At 39.5% G+C, this 23,571-nt stretch overlaps 1 protein-coding gene across 1 annotated transcript; it reads left to right on the top strand.

Moving 5' to 3' along the window:
• The first annotated feature begins 1,817 nt into the window (after positions 1-1,817).
• On the top strand, positions 1,818-4,331 carry LOC130950024 (uncharacterized). The gene is made up of 2 exons (XM_057878592.1): positions 1,818-2,193; positions 2,248-4,331. Exons 1-2 carry the CDS (start codon positions 1,818-1,820, stop codon positions 4,329-4,331), a joined length of 2,460 nt encoding a protein of 819 aa, XP_057734575.1.
• Positions 4,332-23,571: the final 19,240 nt, after the last annotated feature.

Here is a 23,571-nt window from a genome sequence, read left to right as displayed (position 1 = left end):
TTTGATATTTTCCACTCTCCGACTCTTCTTTCTTCCTACTGCTATTTTTTCATCTTAATTTCTTTTATATCTATCTCCGTATGTATATATATCATTTTTTTCAAATGAGTGTTTTGCTTTGGTTCCCGGGTTTTCCCGCCTTTTTCAGCTATGGCTCACTCTTTTTGTTGTGTTCGGAATTCGGATGATCCGATCTCGCCTCTTTTGGCGTATTTGGGAGAAAAAGTCATTCTATTCTTTAATTTATGTGCGGTACGGTTTAAAATAGATAAATTTTTTTTGGAAATTCGATTCGAGCGGTTTGGATTTGCAGTTTTTTAAATAAAAATACATATAACAAGTCTCAACATCAAATTTTAAATAACCAACAATGACATAACAAGTTTTAATAATATCTTAAAAAACCAACGATAATATAACAATAGAAATAAAATTATAGGTTAATTAAAATAAATAAATAAATAATATTTTGAACATAAAATATTTATTAAATAATAATAATACATGAATAATAGAAAAATGTATAATAAATTAAACATATTATAAATATAATAATAAAATAATAATATTATAGCACATTGTGTGGTTTGGATTGGATTGGATCGATTATGAAAAATAGATCCGAAATTCGATCCAATCCAAAAATTTACAAAAAATAAAATCCAATCAAATCCAAATTAGTACGGTTTTAAATGATTTTCGGTTTAAATTTAATTAGATAACGGTTTAATTTGGATCGATTTGAATTTGAACATCCTAACCGTATTCATTATCCAATATCCATTTACATTTTTGAAAAAAGCACAGTCTCTCATGTTTTGAAATATATAAATTAATCTTTAATATTTGTCTTAATTAAATAATATAGTCTTTTTTTAAATTTAATTCGTAAGTCATTAACAATAACTACTAATATATAACATTAGCATATGTCACCATTAAGTATTTATATATATGAATTGGATTAATTAATTCCCATAATAAAATATAAAACAATTTCAGAAGAATTTATAAAATTACAACAGTTTTTAAAAATTTTAAAAATTTCAAAACAACCTTTTTGAATATTTTTTTTCAAAAATTAACGTCTTATAATATTTTTATTAATTAAAATAATAAAAAATTATTAAAAATATATAATAAATAAATAATAAAATATATATATTAAAAATATCTGTATTTATTAATATTAAAATATCATAAAAAATAATATTATTTAATTATTAACATATGATATTTATATTAAAGTGATAGAGAATAATAATAATAATAATAATAATAATAATAATAATAATAATAATAATAATAATAATTAAAAATCTACGAAATAATTATATTATTATTTATATACTTAAACTCAAAAGATATCAACACTAAATAAATTTTTAAAAAAATATTTTTGTTTAAGTTAAAAGATTTATTTTTTCTTGACAAAATTATTAATTATAGTAGCACAAATAGTTTTAACAAGCTTATTTTATTAAACGGGCAATTTACGTTTTTAAATTGTTTCAATCCCAAATTTACGCAAATGCACTGTTTCAAAAATGGTTACGCAATTACGTTGTTTCACTATATTATATAAACCGCTACTGGCAGTAGCGGTTTATAGATGCACAGAAACCGCTAGAGCCAGCAGTGGATTCTGTTGATTTTTGGTTCTTCATAAATCGCTGCTGGCAACAGCGGTTTATGTTTGTTGAAATGCGTGCGTAAACCGCTGGTGGCCATAGCGGTTTACGTGTATTCTGTGTCATTGGGTTCCCTATATAAACCATGGAGGGGCCAAATGTGGAGAGGTAGAGTGTTATTCACAAATGGATGGGGAGGATAGTTTTGTGGCTCTGGTCCATTGCTCTGGAAAAATTCAAAAGAGCAAACGCCACGGTGTGAAATTCACAGATAGAGAACCGGTTAGTATTTTTATTCGATCTTCAAGTACATTGGCAGAGATTAAGCTCAGCATACTACAGAAGCTCAGTACCTGTGGTACGAAGCAGGTTAAAAAGTTGTTTTACAAGATTCCCATTACTGTTGTGTCAACCGGCGTGCGGTTTGAGACCTTTGTGATTGGGTCGGATGAAGACCTGCAGGTCTTGTTTCACTGCAGGCGTAGTTTTCCGGAGGTGAGGATACCTGAGATGTTTGCGAAGTTGGAAGATCGTGTGGATAGCTTTGGGGCATCAGCACCGGGTCCTTAGTCGACCACACGGGGCGGTGCATCGACATCACTGCCTGTGGTAGCAGCAGTAGTTCTACCTCCCGAGCCAGAATGTGCTGAGGTTGAGTTTGAGGTTGGACCGGATCGAGTTGAGAATGCGCTTTGTGATGATGATTCCGATGAGGAGCCGCTCGATATTGGTGGGGACAATGAAGATGATATACCAATAGGTGCAGCCCATGGAGGTTCCGGTTCTGCAACACAAGAGTACCCTCCGCACCTGTCGTCTTTGAACTTGGAGGCCATCGGTCAACACCAGAATGTTGAGGCAACATTCGATGGACAGGGTATGCATGATGGGACAGGTTTGACTGAATTTCAGATTGGCCAATCGTTCCAGAGTAAGGAGGAAGCTGTGCTGAGCGTGAAAGATTACAGCATTCGGTGTGGAGTTGAGTACAGGGTTATGGAGTCAGACAGTCTAAAATACCAAGGGAGATGCAAGGAGTTCGGTAACGGATGCACGTGGTTGATCCGGATAGTCATGCGAAAAAGGAAGAGCACATGGGAAGTTAGGAGGTACAACGGACCACACACGTGTATGGCCACATCGATTTCGAACGACCACAGGCAGCTTGATTATCATGTGATTTGTGCAAGAATTTTTTCATTGGTTAGAGCTGATGCGTCGGTATCGATTAAGGTGTTGCAAGAGGCAACAGAGGCAACATATGGTTTCAAGCCAAGTTATCGGAAGGTGTGGTTGGCAAAGCAGAAGGCAGTAGCACAGATCTACGGCGATTGGGCGGAGTCATATGCGGATCTGCCCCGCTGGATCCTTGGGGTCACGTTAACCATGGACGGTTCCATTGCTCTGCTGAAGACCTCCCCGGTTAGAGTGGGTGACCAGGTTGATGAAGAAAGAGTCTACTTTCATCGCATGTTTTGGACATTCCCTCCATGTGTTAAGGCATTCCGCCACTGTAAGCCACTCGTCAGCATCGATGGGACACACTTGTATGGTAAGTATGGAGGGACGTTGTTGTTGGCGATTTCTCAGGATGGGAATTCGAATATTTTGCCTGTTGCGTTTGCACTAGTGGAGGGGGAAAATGCTGAGTCTTGGTCATATTTTCTGTCCAATCTTAGAAGACATGTTACTCCACAGGAAGGTATTCTCGTCATCTCCGACAGACACAACGGCATCAAGGCTGCGCTGGAGTCACCAGATAGTGGTTGGCGACCTCCGCATGCTTATAGGGCATTTTGCATTCGGCATGTTGCTGCAAATTTTGCCCTTACCTTCAAGGGGCAGGATGTCAGAAGGTGGCTGGTTAACGCCGCTTATGCGAAGACGGAAGCAGAATTTGACTATTGGTTTGATATAATGAGGTTAGAGAACCCAGCCATGTGTGATTGGGCAAACATGATGGATTATGAGATGTGGACACAGCACAAGGATGGGGGCAGACGATATGGTCACATGACGACCAACATTTCTGAGTGTGTGAACTCTGTTTTGAAGGGCACAAGAAATCTACCAGTCACGTCCTTGGTTAAGTCCACCTATCTTCGCCTTGCTGAGTTGTTCGTTGTCCGGGGGCAGACGGCAGAGGCACAGTTAGGATCCGGTCAAAGGTATTCGCAGGCACTTATGAGGGCAATTGAGCGTAACTTGAAGGATGCGAGGTGCTTCACTGTGACCTTTTTTGATAGGCATCTACTTGATTATATGGTGGCTGAGACTACCCCCACAGGCAGATTCTCGCTTGGTTGCTACCGGGTTTCCCTAAGGGATCGTACTTGTGACTATGGTAACTTCCAGGCACTGCACTACCCGTGTTGCCATGCCATCGCATGCTGTGCGCAATCACGGCTAGATTGGGCAACATATGTTGATGAAGTTTACAGCATGTCTGAGGTGTTTAAGGTGTATCAGATGTCTTTTGCACCATGTATACCAGAGGGGCTTTGGCCCCCATATGACGGTCTGATCGTTATACCCGACCCAAATACGAGAAGAGCTGGAGAAGGACAACCTCGGTCCACCCGCATCCGAAACACCATGGACGAAGCTGACACCAGCCGACCGAAGCGTTGTGGGTTGTGCAGGCAGCCCGGTCACACCCGAAGGGGTTGCCCTCAGCGAGGTTCTAGTAGCGGCATCTAGATGTTTCAAGGTTTATATCTTTTGTAGTCATTTACGTGTCATGTTCTTAGTTATCTGTTTAGTGTTTGTTTCTACAAATGAATCCATTTGTATCCCTTTGTTTCAGTTATAAATTTTAGTTATGTTCAGCTTATTAGTTAATCTTATATGAGATATTTGTATATCACTTTCGTTTATCTATCATGGTTTAGTTCCGTTATATAAGCAATCAGTAGCGATACAGTAGTAAATAATACGTCAAAAAAACTACCAACCAGTGAAATTTAAACATAAAGTACATAATGAGTTCATAAATAACTACCAACCAGTGAAATTTAAACATAAAGTACATAATGAGTTCATAAATAACATATCCAAGAAACACAACATACAACATAATAGACTAATCATCCCTATCATCCCGGGCTGCATCCTCAAAAGGATCAAGTAGATGAGATCCCGTCCCACATCGCGTGGGACGCCTGACTCTAGTAGGTCGGCCAGCCACCTGAACAGCATCATCAACAGGAGGGGCTATCCCATACGCAGACTGAGGTGTGCCTCCCATGGTGAACCAAGTATCTAAAGGACTACCTGCGGGCTGGTTAAGATCCACTGCATACTGTCCCTGAAAGTCAGGGACCTGGGGCTGCATCTCTGTCATGTGTGGATGGTAAGTTGTGGTATCGAACACTACATCTGGTGCTGAAGGCTGGTAAGGAGGGGCATCAACCTGCACATGGGACGGGCCAGCATCATCCCTCAACACCGCAACAAAATCTGAATAAAAGTGTGCACTGCCCATCTGATCATCTACATCCATAGTCATCGTAGGTGTAAAAGACTGAGTGAATGTATCGCCTACAGTCTCAGTCCCCGTGGTCCCACTAGCTCCACCACCGAACTGGGTAGCACCCTGATGACCCCGACGTCTGCCACTAGACCGGCGAACACGGTGACCGCCCACATCAGCAGCCTCCCCTCCTGCGTCATCCTCGTGCAGCATATCATATATCCATCGCCACTCTCGACCGGACTCACGAGTACCAACACGACGACGTCTCTCAACACGGCGGTTATCTGGCATATGAGGAAGTTGTGATCTGCGTGGGACCTGTGACGAACCTCTCTGTAATGCCTCCTCAGGTATCTCGGTTCCCCTGGGATCCGTGAATGCAGCCCCTGGGCTAAGGAACCTATGAGCCTCGCGGTACCACCAATCTAAGTAATCCGCTGATGGACCCGGATCAACCACACGCTCAATGGAAATGACTGCATCAAGTCTGCTCCCCCAGTGTAAATGCCAGTCCCGATAGTAATGGGGGAACCACCTATCTCCTCCCCTTCCATCCTTAGCATGCAGCCAGTCTATGTTCAAAGCGTCCTCGGGGATATGCTGCACTCCACCAAGCTGTGGGACAACCCTATCAACCTGATGCCACTCGATGACAGCAAAGTATATCAAAGAAGTGACCGCTCGCCAGATGCGAGAATGCTCCTCTGTGAGTATCTCCGGATGGACCACAGCAAGTACATCAAGCGCGGAGTAGGGCTCCCATAGAATCTGAAAAATCAAAGTACATCAGTCGTTGCCATAACAAGTATATATATAGTCACGACTCGAGAGCAACCCAAAAACTTAATCATAACAAGTATAATACTTACATCACGAGCACTCATGCGATCCAATGCAAGCCTGTAACTTATGACCCTCTGTTCTTTCCCATCGTTCGGAGGTAAGTAAGCAGACCACCTAATTGTAAATATAATGAGACACAAACTCGAAAAACACAACATAAATTTTTTAACCTATGAAAAAGACATAAACCATACCTGGATGCCAGTGGAAAAGAGAAATAATCAAACCCGAACGGCCTCAACGAGGGAAAACGCCAGAATATCCAACTCTGTAGCAACTGGAGGGGACCCGCAAGGTTAGTCACATTTCTGTTTGCTACCCGACACATACATCGGTACAACCAAGCCAACGCAGCCGAACCCCAGCTATATCGCCCCATCTCATCAAGGTTCGCCACAAATGGCAACCACCGTATATGTACCCGGTTCGCACTCTTGTCCCCAAATAACTGAGTAGATAAAAGCATCATGATGTAGGCACGTGCGTAGATGCGAACTGTCTCCTCGTTCGCATCTGGTGGTAGCACACTAAACCTCTCGTGGAACCATGTAAAGTGGACCGTCATCTGCTTGACCTTATTCGGTGGTGGCAGCTCACCGAATAGGTCCTGAAACCACTCCCAGGCTGGTCGACCACCCTCAATGTATGTTTCAAACTCACCTAGGCAACCACTCACAGCCTCCCCATCGACAGGCAACCCAAGCTGAAAAGCCACGTCCTGCAATGTCACTGTGCACTCTCCAAAAGGCATGTGGAACGTGTGCGTCTCAGGACGCCACCTCTCAACGAACGCACTAACCAATGGCTCATCCAACCAGAACCAATGGCTGTTTAGCCTGGCCAAATGGTACAATCCAGCCCTCTCTAAATACGGGATGATCCTATCATGCAGGGGCATATTCTGTTGCCGTCTCACACTGTATATACACCTAGTGGGCTGCAAAAAACAGCACAATAAATGCAGGATACAATTAAATTCTCCAATCCATAACGAAAAGCCTTATCTAATAATAACACATATCTTAAAAATGTCAACAAATTTTTTACCGGTGAACAAATTAATCCCTAAAACCTATAAATAAGTAGTCAACAAACTAGCGAAATTAATTTGTAAAATATTTACTACAATAGCACAAATGACAACAAACTTAACTTATTAGATAACACCCACAATTATAAAAGTATTACAAACCTTAAACAATAAAATTCCAAAAAAAAAATTTCTTTATATTCTAACCTTCATACTATTTTTAAAACTAAAAGGGACTAATCTATAAAATCCGTATATGCTTGCATTCATATCATTTTTCTAGCTAAAAAATTGCTAAGCCTAAAAAAAGACCAAAATAATTAACTAACCTCGTCACCAATGGAACCGGCAACATGAGCAACACCGTTCAGTCGGTACATGCTCCTTCTGTCTTCTGCCATGATATCCCGCCGGAAGTCGCAGCTCAAATACCTCGGACCCCCTCTCAACTTGCTCTGACCTCTCTCTAGAATTTCCTCTCTCTAGAATTTCCTCTCCCAACCTCCAATTGCATAATCCACGGCTGGCTCAGCGGTTTATATAGTGATGCATACTTAACGTAAACCGCTATAGCTTTTAGCGGTTTACGCACACATCCCCACGCACATAAGCAGCGGTTTATGACCAACTTCTCTCAACCATAAACCGCGATGGGCTGTCGCGGTTTCTATGCTGCATTTTTTTAGCAGAATCCGCTGCTGGCTCTAGCGGTTTCTGTGCATCTATAAACCGCTACTGCCAGTAGCGGTTTATATAATATAGTGAAACAACGTAATTGCGTAACCATTTTTGAAACAATGCATTTGCGAAAATTTGGGATTGAAACAATTTAAAAACGTAAATTGCCCTTATTAAACATTGCAGCTAGTAAATTTTAAGATTTTCTTTAAAATATGAGCATATCACTTAGATTTGCTAAGTTATTTTTCAAGTATTGCAATGTAATAGGAGCTTTATATTAGAATTTTTTAAATGATTCATATCGATTTTGTAGTTAACCAAAATTATCAAATTTGATTTCAGACTTGATTTTCATTATTCATATTCCAAAACGTTATCTTCATAATCATTTGTATAAAACTACAAATATTCTCAATTGTTACTCTAAAAAATTTTATGTTAAATGGGTTCTTTTATATCTCTTAAAAGAATATTAGCTCATCTTTCTATCATTAAAAAATAATCTTGGAATATGTACCTACAAATTAAATAAAATTAATATTTTATATGGTAAAAATTAAATATGGACTTATTTGTTATGAATTAACTAATATTTAGAGTGATGTTATATATACAAGTGTTTTTGTAACTAAGTCCAACTAAGTTGATACAAGCCCAATAAATAAAAACGTCGGCATATGTCGGACATACACTTTTTAGTTGGAGAGCACAAAATATATTACACAAAATTTTAAAGTATATCACATAAAATTTTGCATATAACACAAACGTATTGATATAGTATATAAATTTTTGCACATAGCATACAAATCTTTACTGTAAATGTATTTCATTAGTTGAATGAGTCTGGACATGTAGTCTTTCAAAAATTTATGTAGAGTATTTCAAAAATTATGTTATGCATATTTCATTAGTATAGTATACAAATTTTTTCATATAGCACATAAATATTTGCATATAACACAAATTTTTGCACATAACACAACAAATTTTATACATAGCACATAAAATTTGCTGCAAATGTAATTTGTTTGTCAGGCAAGTCAATGTTCTGAATATATAGTCTTCTAAAAATTTGTGTGCTACAAATGAAAATTTATGTACTATGTACCAAGATTTTTGTGATTCACACCAAAATTTTATGTGTTATGCATATTTTAGGTTGGATCTAAGAGAAGAGTTTGGTACTTCATTGAGAATTCGGATTGCTTGCCTCCTGGTTGAAACAATGATGATGCACTTCAAGACGGGTGTAGGAACAAGATTTGGGATCCCGGCATACAAAAGGATCAATTTTGGGAGCTCAAAGCTTGTGAAGAACTTCATCAAGGCTTGATGAATTCACTTGGAAATGTTGGATCTTATTGGAAGTCCAAGCATTGGTGGAAGTTTCAAGATGAGTTCAAGCACAAGCCACCATGACAAGGAGCTCACCAAATGTCCAACTTAAGGACTTTAACTAAAAGTGTTAGGTGGGAGACAACCCACCATGGTATGATCTTCCTTATTTATAGTTCTATTTTATTTATTTGCTTGTATTTGTTTTGTTAATTGTCTTTGTTAATTTTCAAATAAGCATGTTTCCCTTTTGTTCTGAGTTATTTCTTAAAAAAAAAGAGAGGCAATCCACGCGTACGCGTCGATGCCCAAAATGGACCATGCGAAAACGGTTCTGAAACAGTGCGTGCACATGACCTAAACACAGAGTTAGGTTGGAAATGCGCGGGAGGGGTGCCTGGCGCACAAGCCACCCCACGCGTACGCGTCACCTGCAATTTTGACAATCCACACGTAAGCGTCATCGACGCGTACGCGTGGGTTGAAAATCGGCGTAAATGGCGATTTGAATAGAGAGTTGGGCGGGAATCAGGCTGGAGTCGTGCGTCTAGCACGACGAGTGGTCACGCGTACACGTAACCGACGCTTACGCATCATTTGTGATTCTGCTCACCCACGCGTATGCGTGGGTGACGCTTACGCGTCGCGTCCCGTTTTCCATTTCACTCCTTTCTTCTTTCCTTTCTTATTATTTCCTCCTTCATATATTTTTCCTTTTCTTCTCCCTTTCTTACTTCCTTCTTCTTCATTTCTTTAACCTCTCATCCTTATTCTCTTTCATTCTTTTTTTTATTGCATTTGCATACTTTCGCTTATTGCATTTTAATTTTGTGCATGTTTTTATTTTCTTTTCTAACTTTGATACCTTTTCTTTGGTGTTGAATTTTCTTGCTCAACTGTTGAATACCTCTTACATTATCCTGGTGCCTAGTGACTTGCTTTAAATTGTTGGGTATTATTATTCATAGGTCAATGCTAATTTTTTATGACACTTGTATTCCATTTGCATTGACATGCACTTATACTGTCTTTCATAACCTACTCTCTCTCCTTCATCGTTGCAATTTTTGCACTATTGATATGTCATTCGCTTTTACTTTTTTCTCACTTGAATGTTGTAGCTACCATGTAGTGAAACCCTCATCATTATTTAGCATTAAACCACCCATCATTTATTTGTTTTCTTATCTTTGTTTGTGGGCTCTGCTTCTTCCTTCTCTTCTTTCAGGATGGCCACCAAGAGGGGAAAGGGAAAGATCTCAAGGGCAACAGACAAGTCCAACTGCACAACGTTTGGAGAAAAACATCAGTTGTAGCAACCCGTCCACTTGCACATCTTTGTATGCACCGAGGACGGTGCAATCTCTAAGTGTGGGGAGGTCGATACCGACTTCCGTGGGTTAGTTACCTTATTTTCTACACCAATGTTTAATTTTCTTTGTTACATTAGTTGTTTCATTTGCATGTTTGATTGCATGTTTGTTAGATTTCGTGCATACTTTAGCACTGCTTGGTTGAAGTAATGCTTTTCTTTTCAAGACACTATTTTATAGCATTTCACTAATTCAAATTAAAATTTTTGTTAAACTTGCTTGAAAAAATTTATTTTGAAACATGGTTTAGAGCTCGAACACACAAAACCAGTAAGATTTTGAGCCTATTCGATTGGTTGCATTTCATCAACCAATATTTTAATTTTGGTGTGTGTTGTTCTCTCTAAAATTGTGATCTTCGTCTTGCTTAATTCTATATTTCCATTGTTTGATGTATGCATGCACTTATATGATTGAGGCCTTGTTTCACTAAGCTTACATACCCATATGGCCTTAACATTTTCATTATCCTTTGTAAACCAATATTAAGCCTTTTAAGTTTTAACCCCATTTATTCTTTACTTTAGCTCATCACTAACTCTAAGTGAAAAATAATAATATCCTTAATTTGAATCCTTGATTAGCTTAGACTAGTAAGAGTGTTCATGATTTAAGTGTGGGAAAGTTAGGTTTGGAAACATTTGGTTTGAGAATTGGGTGTTGTATATTCTTGTGAAAATGTGCAAAACAACAGTTGAGCACATATTATTGCATTCAATACTTCAATCATATGCATTGAGAAAAAAGCAAAAGAAAAGAAAAGAACAATAAAAAAAATTAAAAAAGAGCAAATAATAAAAAGAGGACAAAATGCCCCAAAGTAAATGGTGATAGTTAATGGGTAGTTAGCTTTTGTATTGTAATTACATGGATTGTCTCAAGTTAGGTGGAAAGTTTAGGTTAATCAAGGATTCGAATTTTAGTCTACTTGACCAAATACAATCCTACCTTGACCCTAACCCCATTACAATCCTTGAAAAGACCTCTTGATATGTGTATTAGTGCATTAAACTTTTGTTGATTGTTAGAAAGAAGAGGAAGGCTTAGAAAGCAAGGTTAATAGAGAATTGAGAGAATCGAACCTTAAACACTTGAGTGATTAGAGTGTATACACTTCCGGTGAGAGTTCGATGCTCGATTCTTTATTCCTGGCTTTCACAAGCTTTCTTCTTGCAAGTCTATTTGTACTTCATTTTATGATTTGAATTAGTGAAATCCAGTTCATATTTGTTCTTGAAAGGTTTATCTACTTTTAACCAAGTAGGTAAAAGCATTTTGCATTTAGTTTCATTCATATAGATAGGTTACATTTCATACGTTCTACCATTCCTCTTCACCTCCTTTATAGCCTCTCTTAAGCTTAGCATGAGGACACGCTAATGTTTAAGTATGGGGAACCCCATTTTTAGGGTTTATCTTGTGCTTAATTTAGTGGATTTTATCCATTATTCTCACACTTATTCATAGAAATCTCATGTTTTATATTTTTCTTCCTAATTTTGTACTATGAGTGAAAACATGCTTCTTTGGCCTTAAATTAGCTAATTTTAATCCTCTCTTATTACCATTCGATGCCGTGATATATTTGCTTAGTGTTTTCAGGGTTTATAGGGAAGGAATGGCTTGGAGGATGGAAAAGAAGCATGCAAAAGTGGAAGGAATACAAGAAATTGAAGTTTTAGGAAGTTGGCAATGACGCGCACGCGTGGTATGACACGTACGCGTGACTGGCGCAGGATGCAAGCGACGCGTACGTGTGACCAGGATTTTGTCAAGCAACGCGTACGCGTGACAAAGCGTCACGTGCTGCAGATATCAGAACTCGTTGGGGGCAATTTCTGGGCTCTTTTTGGCCCAGTTCCAAGCCCAAAAATACATATTAGAGGCTGTAGAGCGGGAGAATCAAGGAGTCACTTCTCATTCACATAATTTTAGGTTTTAGATGTAGTTTCTAAGAGAGAGAGGCTCTCTCCTCTCTCTAGGTTTTTATGTTTTTAGTTTTATTTCTTCCCCAATTCAGATTTCCATGTTGCTTTAATTTAATTTCTCTTCTACATTCTATTATTTTAGTACTTTAGTTATCTATTTTCCTTTATGATTTCCTTATTTTGCTAATTTGGTTTATGAATTCTTCATGTTAGATTCAATTTCTTATTAATGCAATTTGAGGTATTTCATGTTTATTGCTTCTCTATTCATTTGTCATTGTTGTCTTGTAATTGGGTATCTTAGATTTTATTATCTCTTATTATTTTTCTATGTTTCTATTTTGTGCATTCCAAGTGTTTGATAAAAATGCTTGGAACGATTTTAATTTAGGTTTTTATGTTCTTAACTTGGATTGATTATTTAGAGGTTCTTGAGTTATCAAAAGTCTTTTGTTGATTGGTAATTGAGACTTGCTAGTTGGCTTAGGCTTCACTAAATCTAGTCTCAGATTAGGACTTGTGAACCTAAGTTAATTTTACTCACTTGACTTACCTTCATTGTTAGAGGTTAACTAAGTGAAAGTAAAAGGCAATTACTATCACAATTGATAACGATAATAAGTATAGGACTTCTAACTCTCAATCCTTACTAAGAGCTTTATTATTTTTTAGTTTATCTTCTTGCCATTTTTACTTTCTTGTTTCTCATTACAAAATCCTAAAAACGTTTTCCCATAATCACTAGTAAGTACACTTCCCTGCAATTTCTTGAGAGACGACCCGAGGTTTAATACTTCGGTTAATTTTATTGGTTTGCTTAAGTGACAAACATATTAAATTTGATTGAGGTTGAATTGTCGGTTTAGAAATATACTTGCAACGCGATTATTTTTGTGAAAATCTTTACCGACGATTTTACCACCATCAGGGTGTCAATGTTTTGGACATGTAGTCTTTCAAAATATTTTGTACTGCACACTAAAATTTGTATGTTGTACACTAAAAATAGATATTATGTATCTATTCCAGAATCGACCAAGTGATTAAGGCCGCAACCGATCTCACGGGATAACGACTTTATATCACCATGGATACACCACCGAATTCCATCACTGCCGATTTCCAGCAAATAATGTGCCATTATAATGGCAGTCCCAAAGGGCAAAGACTAAATGGGAGAGGCAATCACCAGGTAAATACACGAGAAACTCACTTTATAACCTCACAATCTACTGACTTTAGCATAAGAGGATCTTGCAGGTTGCCCACCTGGCCTGGTTCTGCACTTGACAAAGTTGGGACTCCTGTCTCCACCTCTTCAGGTCATAATCTAGCTCTGAGCACGAATATTTGGCGCCGTCTGTGGGAATCCCACTTTATCAAGGATCATGGTTGAACGATGGGTTCAATCTACCATCAATTTAGAAACTCCTTTGAAGAGCCAACATAAGGAAGATGGACACGAGACAGACGTAACGCTAAGTCATGAAGATTCCCTTTGGGTTATGAAAACCGTGAATCCATCAATCAAGAGGCTCGTCATTTCGCTAGCCTTGGTGATGACTATCACCATGCTATGCAAGAAATACGACATAGGGTGTAAGAGTTGGAACGATACCAACTGAAATTTCAACGGCAATTGGATGAATGCTCGTTATCCAGGCAGTCCCATTCTCAAAGTCGCCCAGCTAAGGAACGGGAAGAACCTCATGCTGGAAACCAGGAATACATGAGGGAATATCGACAAGTTTCACCTTCTCCCCCACGTCGTAAAGACGAAAGAAAGTCACCCAGACGACATGGCGATTCTCGGACAAGGGAGGAGTTACAATCTGCCCAGTCTAAAAAGAAGAGAACTCCGCAAATGAGTCCAACTTCTAAAAGGCATAGGGAATCTTGAAAATATGTCATCATGGGTCAGACCCCCGTTTGCTTCCCACATTCTCCAAATTCGATTACCAAAACATTTTGACAAACCGACGGACTTGAAGTATGACGGAAAAATAGATCCTCATGAGCATATTGGTTCCTTTGAGGCCAAGATGAATTTGGAGGAAATAGAAGACGCAATCTGATGTAAGACTTTTCCGATAACACTATCGGGACCTGCCATAGTATGGTTTAACACCCTACCTACTAGGTCAATATTCTCTTTTGTTGATATTAAGGTCAAGTTTTTAGCTTACTTCACTACCAATAGAACTCAAGCAAAACACCCAATTTCTTTGTTAGGATAGTACAAAGGGTGAGTTAGAGTATTTGAGACTACCTAGATTGGTTCAAGAAAGCACTTTTAGAGGTAAACACGCAGACCCCTGAGGTCATGTGCTTGTGCTTAATTGCTGGATTGTTGGAAGGAGATTTTCGTAGACACCTAACCTCCACGGATGTAAAATCCATGGAGGAAATCCATCAAATCGCATTGGAGTACATGCGAGATGAGGACATGTCAAAGGTAGTTTCCACCAAAAGAAAGAACCTATCATTGCTCCTCAGAAAGGCAAAAACTCGGGACAGACCTCAAACTTGAAACCATCAGTTCCCAGAGTTGGAAAATTCACCTCCTACACTCCCTCGGTAGCTTCACTTGCCAAAGTTTATCAGCAAGTCTCTCATAGAGGCATCTTGCCAAAAGCAAGACAGATCCGACCAAGGGCCTCGTTAAACAAATTCCAATATTACGACTAACATAAGTCCCAAGGTCATAAGACCGATGATTGCATTGATCTGAAAGATGCCTTAGAGCAAGCAATCCAGGATGGAAAGCTTCCTGATTTTGTTCAACACGTGTAGCCTCCAAGACGGCGTAACGAGGATAAAGATCGAAAAACCAAAAACCCAAGGAGCTCCCGACCTCCAGAAAGCATGGAAGACACGGCCAGGTCGTGGTCAATGTAGTGGTGGAAAGGAATAGTTGCCAAGGTCCAACAGCGTTGTAAAAAGAGATGTTAAAGCTGCAACCTCGGAAGTTCTCACGGTAATAAGCATCCCAGTAGTCCAGTTCACATCGGAAGACTTTCAAATCTCCACATCGAAGGAGGATGAGCCCCTAGTTATCACGGCCAGGCTGCGTAATCGCATTGTAAAGAGGATCCTCGTTGATACCAGCGCAGACTTAAACCTTCTTTTCATGAATGTGTTTGATGCCCTGGGGTTAAAGGATGAGCGCTTAAAACCTTACCTCCCGAGAGTTGTTGGCCTCGGGGATCATTACATCAAACCTGATGGAGTTGTGGACATTCTTTTTACTTTAGGGGAAGGCACGAATATAAGGGCAGCAAAAGCCTAGTTTGTTGTCCTCCAAGACTCTACATCCTACAATGTTATTTTGGAGAGGAAAATGCTCAATGATTTGTGCGTGTTCATTTCGACCAAGTTCTTGGTCATGAAGTTCCTGATGGTAGAAAATCGGGTTGCAACGATTTATGGAGATCGGGGGTCCGTAGTCAAGTATAGCAAAGCCAGTCTCACACTCCAAAATAAGGCTAAAGAGTCTGCTGGAGTCTTTCTTGTTGACCTAGATACCCAAATTCAAGAGAACCCGAGGCCAGAGCCTAACAGAGAGCTCTAGAAATTTCAAATTGGGGACAAGCCAGAAAAATACACTATGATTAATAAAGAGCTACCTTACCCCCTGAAATCGGAACTTCAGAGTTTCTTGAGAGGTAATGTAGACTTATTTGTCTGGGTACCTGCTAATATGCCAGGGATAGACCCTGCATTCATGTCCCATCTATTGGCTATTGACCTCACCTTCAAGCTGGTTGCGTAGTAGCGTCGAAAGATGTCATCCGACCGAGCTGTCGAAATCAAAAGCCAAGTCCAGGGATTACTAGATGCCGAATTCATTCGAGAATTAATTTATTCCTATTGGTTGTTGAATGTCGTGATGATGAAAAAGTCTAATAGGAAATGATAAATGTGTGTAGATTACCCCGATTTAAACAAAGCTTGTCCAAAAGACTATTTTCCTCTACCAAACATAGATAACATGATCGATTCTTCTTCGGGATATCGGGTACTAAGCTTCTTGAATGCTTATAGTGGCTATAACCAAATTCTGATGCACATAGCTGATGAAGAAAATATAGCTTTCGTTACTCCGGAGGGGATTTACTGTTATACTATAATGCCTTTTTGTTTAAAAAATATAGGAAAAACATACCAAAGGCTAACAGCAAAAGTTTTCAAGTAGCAGATCGAAAGAAACATGGAAGTATACATTGATGATATGCTTATCAAAACCAATAAAGATTCCAATCTGATCAAGGACCTCAAAATAGTATTTGATTGCCTCGGACTTCACATGATGAGGTTGAACCTAGCAAAGTGTGCTTTCGGAGTTTGGAAAGGTAAATTTCTAGGGTTCATGGTTACCCAAAGAGGCATAGAGGCTAATCCCGAAAAATGTCAGGCAATCTTGGACATGTCGAGTCCTTGGGACCTCAAAGAGGTTTAGAGGCTGACAGGTCGACTAGCTACCCTGTCAAAGTTTTTGGGAGCTTCTGCCACTAAAGCTAATCCATTTTTTAATTTAATGAGGAAAGATGTCGACTTTGCTTGGATGGAGGAATGTGAGGCTGCTCTCCAACATTTTAAAAACTTAATCGCATTTCCTCCTATTTTGGCAAAACCTAAGCATGGCTAACCTCTATATTTATGTTTGTCCATGACTGAAGAGACCCTGGCTTCCGCCTTGGTCTTAGAAGATCAGGAAAAACATCACTGGCCAGTATATTTCGTTAGCAAGGTCCTCAAAGGACCTAAGCTGCGATACTTAAAAATTAAAAAACTCGCTTTCGCATTACTTACATCGACACATCGGTTGCTCCATTATTTTTAAAGTTATTTAATAATTGTACGCACCGACCAGTTGATTAAAAAGGTTTTGCAAAAGCTCGACCTTGCAGGTTAGATAATGAATTGTTCTATTGAGCTGTCTCAATTTGATGTGCGTTACGAACCATGCTCAGCCATTAAGGCTCAAGTGATGATCGATTTACTAGCTAAAATGACGCACCCTAATCCTGATATACCGACATGGAAGCTTCATGTGGATGGAGCCTCCAATGTCCAATTTAGGGGAGCAGGCCTCATCTTAACGAAAGGAGAAGACGTGGTGATTGTAGCCTCCATTAAATTTGACTTTCTTATTTCAAAGAATCAAGCTGAGTATGAGGCTTTACTTGCAGGAGTGGCATTAGCTTGGGATGTTAGAGCAATGGATATAACCATGTTCAGTGATTCACAGTTGGTAACCTCGCAAGTCGGAGTACCAGGCAAGGGACCCATTACTGCAACAGTATTTGAAAAAAGTACAACAATAGGTAAAAACCTTTGATTCTTTTTCAATCAAACATGTACCTAGAGAGCAAAATACTCGTGCTAATGTATTATCCAAACTTGCAAGCATTAAGCCCAACTCGGGAAATCTTAGTCTAATATAGGGGGTGCTTACAGAGCCCACTGTGATGAAACCCAATGTTCTGACTTTGTGTTCATCTACTATCAACACTTAGATAAACCCAATTTGTGAATATTTAGAACACGGGACATTGCCTAGTGATCCTAAGGAAGCAAGAAAATTACGGCTTAAAGTAGCCAAGTACACTATGATAAATGGTCAATTATATAAAAGGGGCATGTCCCAATGTCCCCTTTTTTATTTCTTTCTTTTTCTTTTGTTTTTTTTTTCTTTCTTCCTATATACAAGAGCATCAATGCATAAGGTTTTACAATTGATCAATACATGAGCATGTACCCAATTTCCAATAATTTCAATAAAAATACAAAACTACCCTTTTATTCACCCAATGTCCCAAGGTTCCCACACTTGAATGATACTCACACACACTAGCCTAAGCTAATCAAAGATCCAAATTAAGGACATTTATTGTTTTTTGCTTTAAGGCTTGTAATGTGCTAAAGTAAGAACAAAGTGGGTTAATCGTAGGCTCAAATTTGGCTAACAAAGGAAGATAAAAGGTAAGGCCATTTGGGTAAGTGAGCTAATGAAATGATGGCCTCAATCATATAAATGCATGAATACACAAAATAATGGACATAAAGAATCAAACAAATCAAGGGTTACAATCATAGAAAGAGAATAATGTACACAAGAAGGAAAAATAAGTGGTTATAAGATGTAACCACGCAATTAGGCTCAAAACTCACATGCTTGTGTGTTCTTAGCTCAAAAACCATGTTCCAAAATACATTCTTTCAAGCAAGTTCCACAAATTTTCTTTTTCAAATTGGTAGGGTGCCCTAAAACAGTTTCTTAGAAAGGAAATCATCACCCTAACCAAGTAGTCCTAATAAAAAAAGAAATGGTAAAAATATGTACAAATTCTAACTAACATGCAACCTATCATGCAATGCAATAGCTAATCTAACAAAGAAAATAAAAATTTGGTGTTGAAAAGAAAATTGTTACCCATGGAGATCGGTCGAACGACCTCCCCACACTTGAAGATTGCACCGTCCTCGGTGCATGCAAAGAAGAGCAAGGTGGATGGGTTGCTATAATTGATGAGCTCCTTCAAAAGGTTGTGCGGATGACTTGTTTGTTGCACCATTTAGAAACTTTCCCTTTCTCCCTCCTTGGTGGCCAACCTAAAAGGATAGAAAAGGAAAGGAATATTAAGCCTATGACAAAGATATCAAAGCAAATAGAACATAGGCGGGGGTTAATGCCAAGTAGGAGTATGGTCCTCCACTACATGGTAGCTACAACATGTAGAGGAGGAAACAACAAGAGAAAATGGCATATCAATGATACTTGATGCAAGAGTAAGGTTAAAGCATGAAGAGCATGATGAGCATCAAGCGCGAACAAGAGAGAGTGGGCCATGAAAGACAATATAAGGTCATATCAATGCACAAAGACATAAGAGTCATACAGGATGAAGCATTGATTTAAAAGTTTCATCACCCAACAATATCAAACAAGTCAAGAAGCACCAAAATAATGCAAGAATTTCTCAACAATTGAGTGTAAGAATCCAACACCATTATTGAAATGACACTTAGAAAAAAAACTGGAAAACATGCTATAGAAACAAAATGAAAATGGAAAGAGTAGAAGTATGCGAATGCAGTGAACAAAAGAAAATGGAAGATGAGAAAAAAAAACTCTTTTTTTTTACCGACGCATGCGCGTCATGCACGTTTATGCGTCGATGAGTATATTGGTCGAAGGACGCGTACGCACCAAGTGCGCGCACGCGTGCGTCAAGTTAGGCGAGAGGCTTAGTGTTGGCCCAAAAGTGGCACAACTCTCTGGTAAAAGTACCAGGAGTGTGGATTGTGCAATCGACACGCGCGCGCAAAGTGTGCGTGCGCGTGCATTGCGAATTTAAGATCATGTGCGCGTATGCGCCAGGTGCGCGCACGCGTGCATAGACTTGTGCCTTAGGCCCAATGTTCGCACAGCGCAGGCCTAACTCTCGGGTTTTTGGCTGGGGTAGAATTTTTGCATCCACGCGTATGCGTATAGTGCGCGTCCGCGTGGGTGGTCGAAAAATGCTCAGGTGCGCGTACGCGTCATGTGCGCGAACGCGTGGATGGTGTTCTGTTTTTCAAAAAATTTTTGCTATGTTTTTGCACCAATCCAAGCATTCCAAACCTCCAAGCTACTACCAAAACACCCTAAAACCTTATTTAACATGTTAAAATACTAATTTAACTCAACCAACTAATCTAAACATGAAATTAAATTAGTTCTACCAATATGTACAAAAGAGAAAATGAAAGGATTTTACCATGGTGGGGTGTCTCCCACCTAGCACTTTTGTTTATTGTCCTTAAGTTGGACTTATGGGGAGCTCCTCATCAAGGTGGCTTGTGCTTGTACTCATCTTGGAACTTCCACCAATGCTTGGTTATCCATTGTGCCCCAAGATTTCTCATGGATAGAGCCAAGTGTTGATGGAGTTCTTCACAAGCTTGGGGCTCCCAAAGTTGATCTTCTTCTTCTAATCCGGGATCCCACACTTTATTTTTACACCCGTCTTGAAGTTGATTATCATTATTAGTCCATCCGGGTGGTAAGTAAAGTGAATTCTCTATATAGTGGCCAACAATCCTCCTGGACCCATCTATTTGAGCACTACTCCAACCTTTATATCTCATGTTTGATGCATCAACCATGATGAGCTTCGATTTGCAACGCCCACTACAAAACCTTTTCCGCTTACGCTTCATCCCACTAACTTCCCTAAGTTGGCCATCCGTTTTAAGCAAACCATATTCAAGTGGGATAATAAAGCTAATAGAAATGAATTTCACCCACTCAAATGAAGGTGTGGATGGCAACCTAGGCAAAGATGCTTCCAAAGATCTTGACAAAGCATAGCCAACCCTCGTTCTTCCATTTCTAGGGACTTCCACCTCTTCACAAGATCTCTTAATCTCAATCCTTTGTTTAACAATTTTATCTAAATCTTTTCCTTTACTCAAATCATAATAGGGAGGATGAGAAAAATTTACCTCCTCAACGCTTTCAAATCCAACCGGAGAAGGTTCTTCATGTTCAAAGGATTCTTTACCACTAAGACTTGATGCTTGATCTTCATCACCAAGGGAACTCAATTCTTTCTCTATCCCATCCAAGTTTTCATATGGAATATGCCTTGGAAGGTGTGCACTTTCCTCCCTAGCATCAATTTCAATCATCTTGGAGGGGTTTTCTTCAACTCTATGTTCCCATGGAGGCTCTGCATCTCCTAAGTCTTCTACCACTTCTTCCTTGTCTTCAACAATTAAAGCTTCCTCCAATTGTTCCAATACAAAGCAACTTCCCTCATTTCCCACCGGAGTTTCCAATCTCTCCTTCATGCTATGTTCTTCATTTGATTCTCCACATGTAGCCGTGGGAGTTCCTTGAGTGTTCAAGCATTGGGAGGCTAATTGATTTGTTACCGCATCCAAGGCGGCCATGAAATTTTGCACATCCCTTTTCATCTCTTCTTGCCCTTGAACAAGAACACCAAGGGTTTCATCCATTAGAGATTGGGGTGGTTGGAAGGATTCATCATTTTGGGGGAAGGGTTCATAGTAGGAAGGTGGTTCTTCTTGGTAGAGTTGTGGTGGTTCAATGTTTTCCATTCTTTCCACTTGTTGCACAACACACTCCATGGTTGCTTGAAATTGATCCAATGCTTCCTTGAGATGATCCCTTGACTCTTGTTCCTCTTGGATAATATGATTAGGATCATGTGGCTCTTGGTTCAATGGATACGAGTATTCTTCCATGGGAGGTTGGGGTAGAAAGTAGTATTCATCTTGTGGTTGAAAAGTTTCATATATTGGAGGTGGTTCATCTTGGTAATAATGTGGAGGAGGTGGCTCTTGAAAATATTGATGTTAGAATGGTGGTGGCTCTATATGTGGTTCATATGGTTCATATGGTTGTTGGTAGGATGGATATGGGTTAGAAGGTGGTTGGTAAGAAGGGGCTTGTGAGTATGGTTGAGAGTTATGTTGAGGACATGGTTCATAGGCATATGGTGGTGGTTCTTGAAAATCACAAGGTGATTCACCATAGCCATTGGATTAATATGTATCATAGAATGGCTCTTCTTCATAGTGCATTGGTGGAGGTTGTTGCCAAGAGGATTGATCATAAGCATATGGCTCCTTCCACCTTTGGTTATCCCATTCTTGATACACATCTTCATTATAGTCCTCATTTCCTACAACATGTTGATAACCAAACTCATAGACAAGGTGAGAATTCATGATAGCAAGAGGAAAATGAAAACAAAATCAAATAAGAAGTGATGAGCGGATAATTTATACGCTTTTTGGCATTGTTTTTAGGTAGTTTTTAGTAAATTCAAGCTACTTTTAGGGATGTTTTCATTAGTTTTTATGTTAAATTCACATTTCTGGACTTTACTATGAGTTTGTGTGTTTTTCTGTAATTTCAGGTAATTTCTGGCTGAAATTGAGGGACTTGAGCAAAACTCTGAAAAAGGCTGACAAAAGGACTGCTGATGCTGTTGGAATCTGACCTCCCTGCACTCGAAATGGATTTTCTGGAGCTACAGAACTCCAAATGGCACGCTCTCAACGGCGTTGGAAAGTAGACATCCAGAGCTTTCCAGCAATATATAATAGTCCATACTTTATTTGGAAATTGACGACGTAACTTGGCGTTGAACGCCAAGTACATGCTGCTGTCTGGAGTTAAACGCCAGAAACACGTCATAATCCGGAGTTGAACGCCCAAAACACGTTATAACTCGGCGTTCAACTCCAAGAGAAGCCTCAGCTCGTGGATAGATCAAGCTCAGCCCAAGCATACACCAAGTGGGCCCCGGAAGTGGATTTATGCATCAATTACTTACTCATGTAAACCCTAGTAGCTAGTCTAGTATATATAGGACATTTAACTATTGTATTAGACGTCTTTTGACCACGTTTCATCTTTGGTCTTAGTTTTGTTTTATTCTTCATCTTAGGAGGCTATTGATCACGTTTTAGGGGGCTGGGCATTCGGCCATGCCTGAACCTTTCACTTATGTATTTTCAAAGGTGGAGTTTCTGCACACCATAGATTAAGGGTGTGGAGCTCTGCTGTACCTCAAGTTTCAATACAATTACTATTACTTTCTATTCAATTCTCTTTTATTCTTATTCCAAGATATACGTTGCACAACACTTTGATGAATGTGATGATCCGTGACACTCATCATCATTCTCACCTATGAACGCGCGTGACTGACAACCACTTCCGTTCTACCTTAGGCCGGGCGCATATCTCTTAGATTCCCCAACAGAATCTTCGTGGTATAAGCTAGATAGATGGCGGCATTCATGGGGATCCGGAAAGTCTAACCTTGTCTGTGGTATTCCGAGTAGGATCCCGGGAATCCGGAAAGTCTAACCTTGTCTGTGGTATTCCGAGTAGGATTTCGGTATTGAATGACTGTGACGAGCTTCAAACTTCTGAAGGCTGGGGGTGATGACAAATGCAAAAGAATCAAGGGATTCTATTCCAACCTGATTGAGAACCGACAGATGATTAGCCGTGCTGTGACAGAGCATTTGGACCATTTTAACTGAGAGGATGGGATGTAGCCATCAACAAGGGTGATGCCTCCAGACGATTAGCCATGCAGTGACAGCGCATAGGACCATTTTTCCGAGAGGATTAAAAGTAGCCATTGATGATGGTGATGCCCTACATACAGCTTGCCATGGAAAGGAGTAAGAAGGATTGGATGAAAGCAATAAGAAAGTAGAGATTCGAAAGGATTCTAGCATC

The sequence above is a fragment of the Arachis stenosperma genome, chromosome 9, assembly GCF_014773155.1.
Source record: "Arachis stenosperma cultivar V10309 chromosome 9, arast.V10309.gnm1.PFL2, whole genome shotgun sequence".
In the NCBI taxonomy this organism is placed as follows: domain Eukaryota; kingdom Viridiplantae; phylum Streptophyta; class Magnoliopsida; order Fabales; family Fabaceae; genus Arachis; species Arachis stenosperma.
Note: the sequence above shows the minus strand (reverse complement) of the source record. Positions and strands in the feature narration are given on the sequence as shown.

Bases quoted from the DNA above. Each gene is read 5' to 3' on its own strand.
- LOC130950024 (XM_057878592.1), top strand. From the start codon at position 1,818: ATGGATGGGGAGGATAGTTTTGTGGCTCTGGTCCATTGCTCTGGAAAA. The intron at 2,194-2,247 runs GTCCTTAGTCGA...CTGTGGTAGCAG, and splicing joins CTTTGGGGCATCAGCACCGG to CAGTAGTTCTACCTCCCGAG.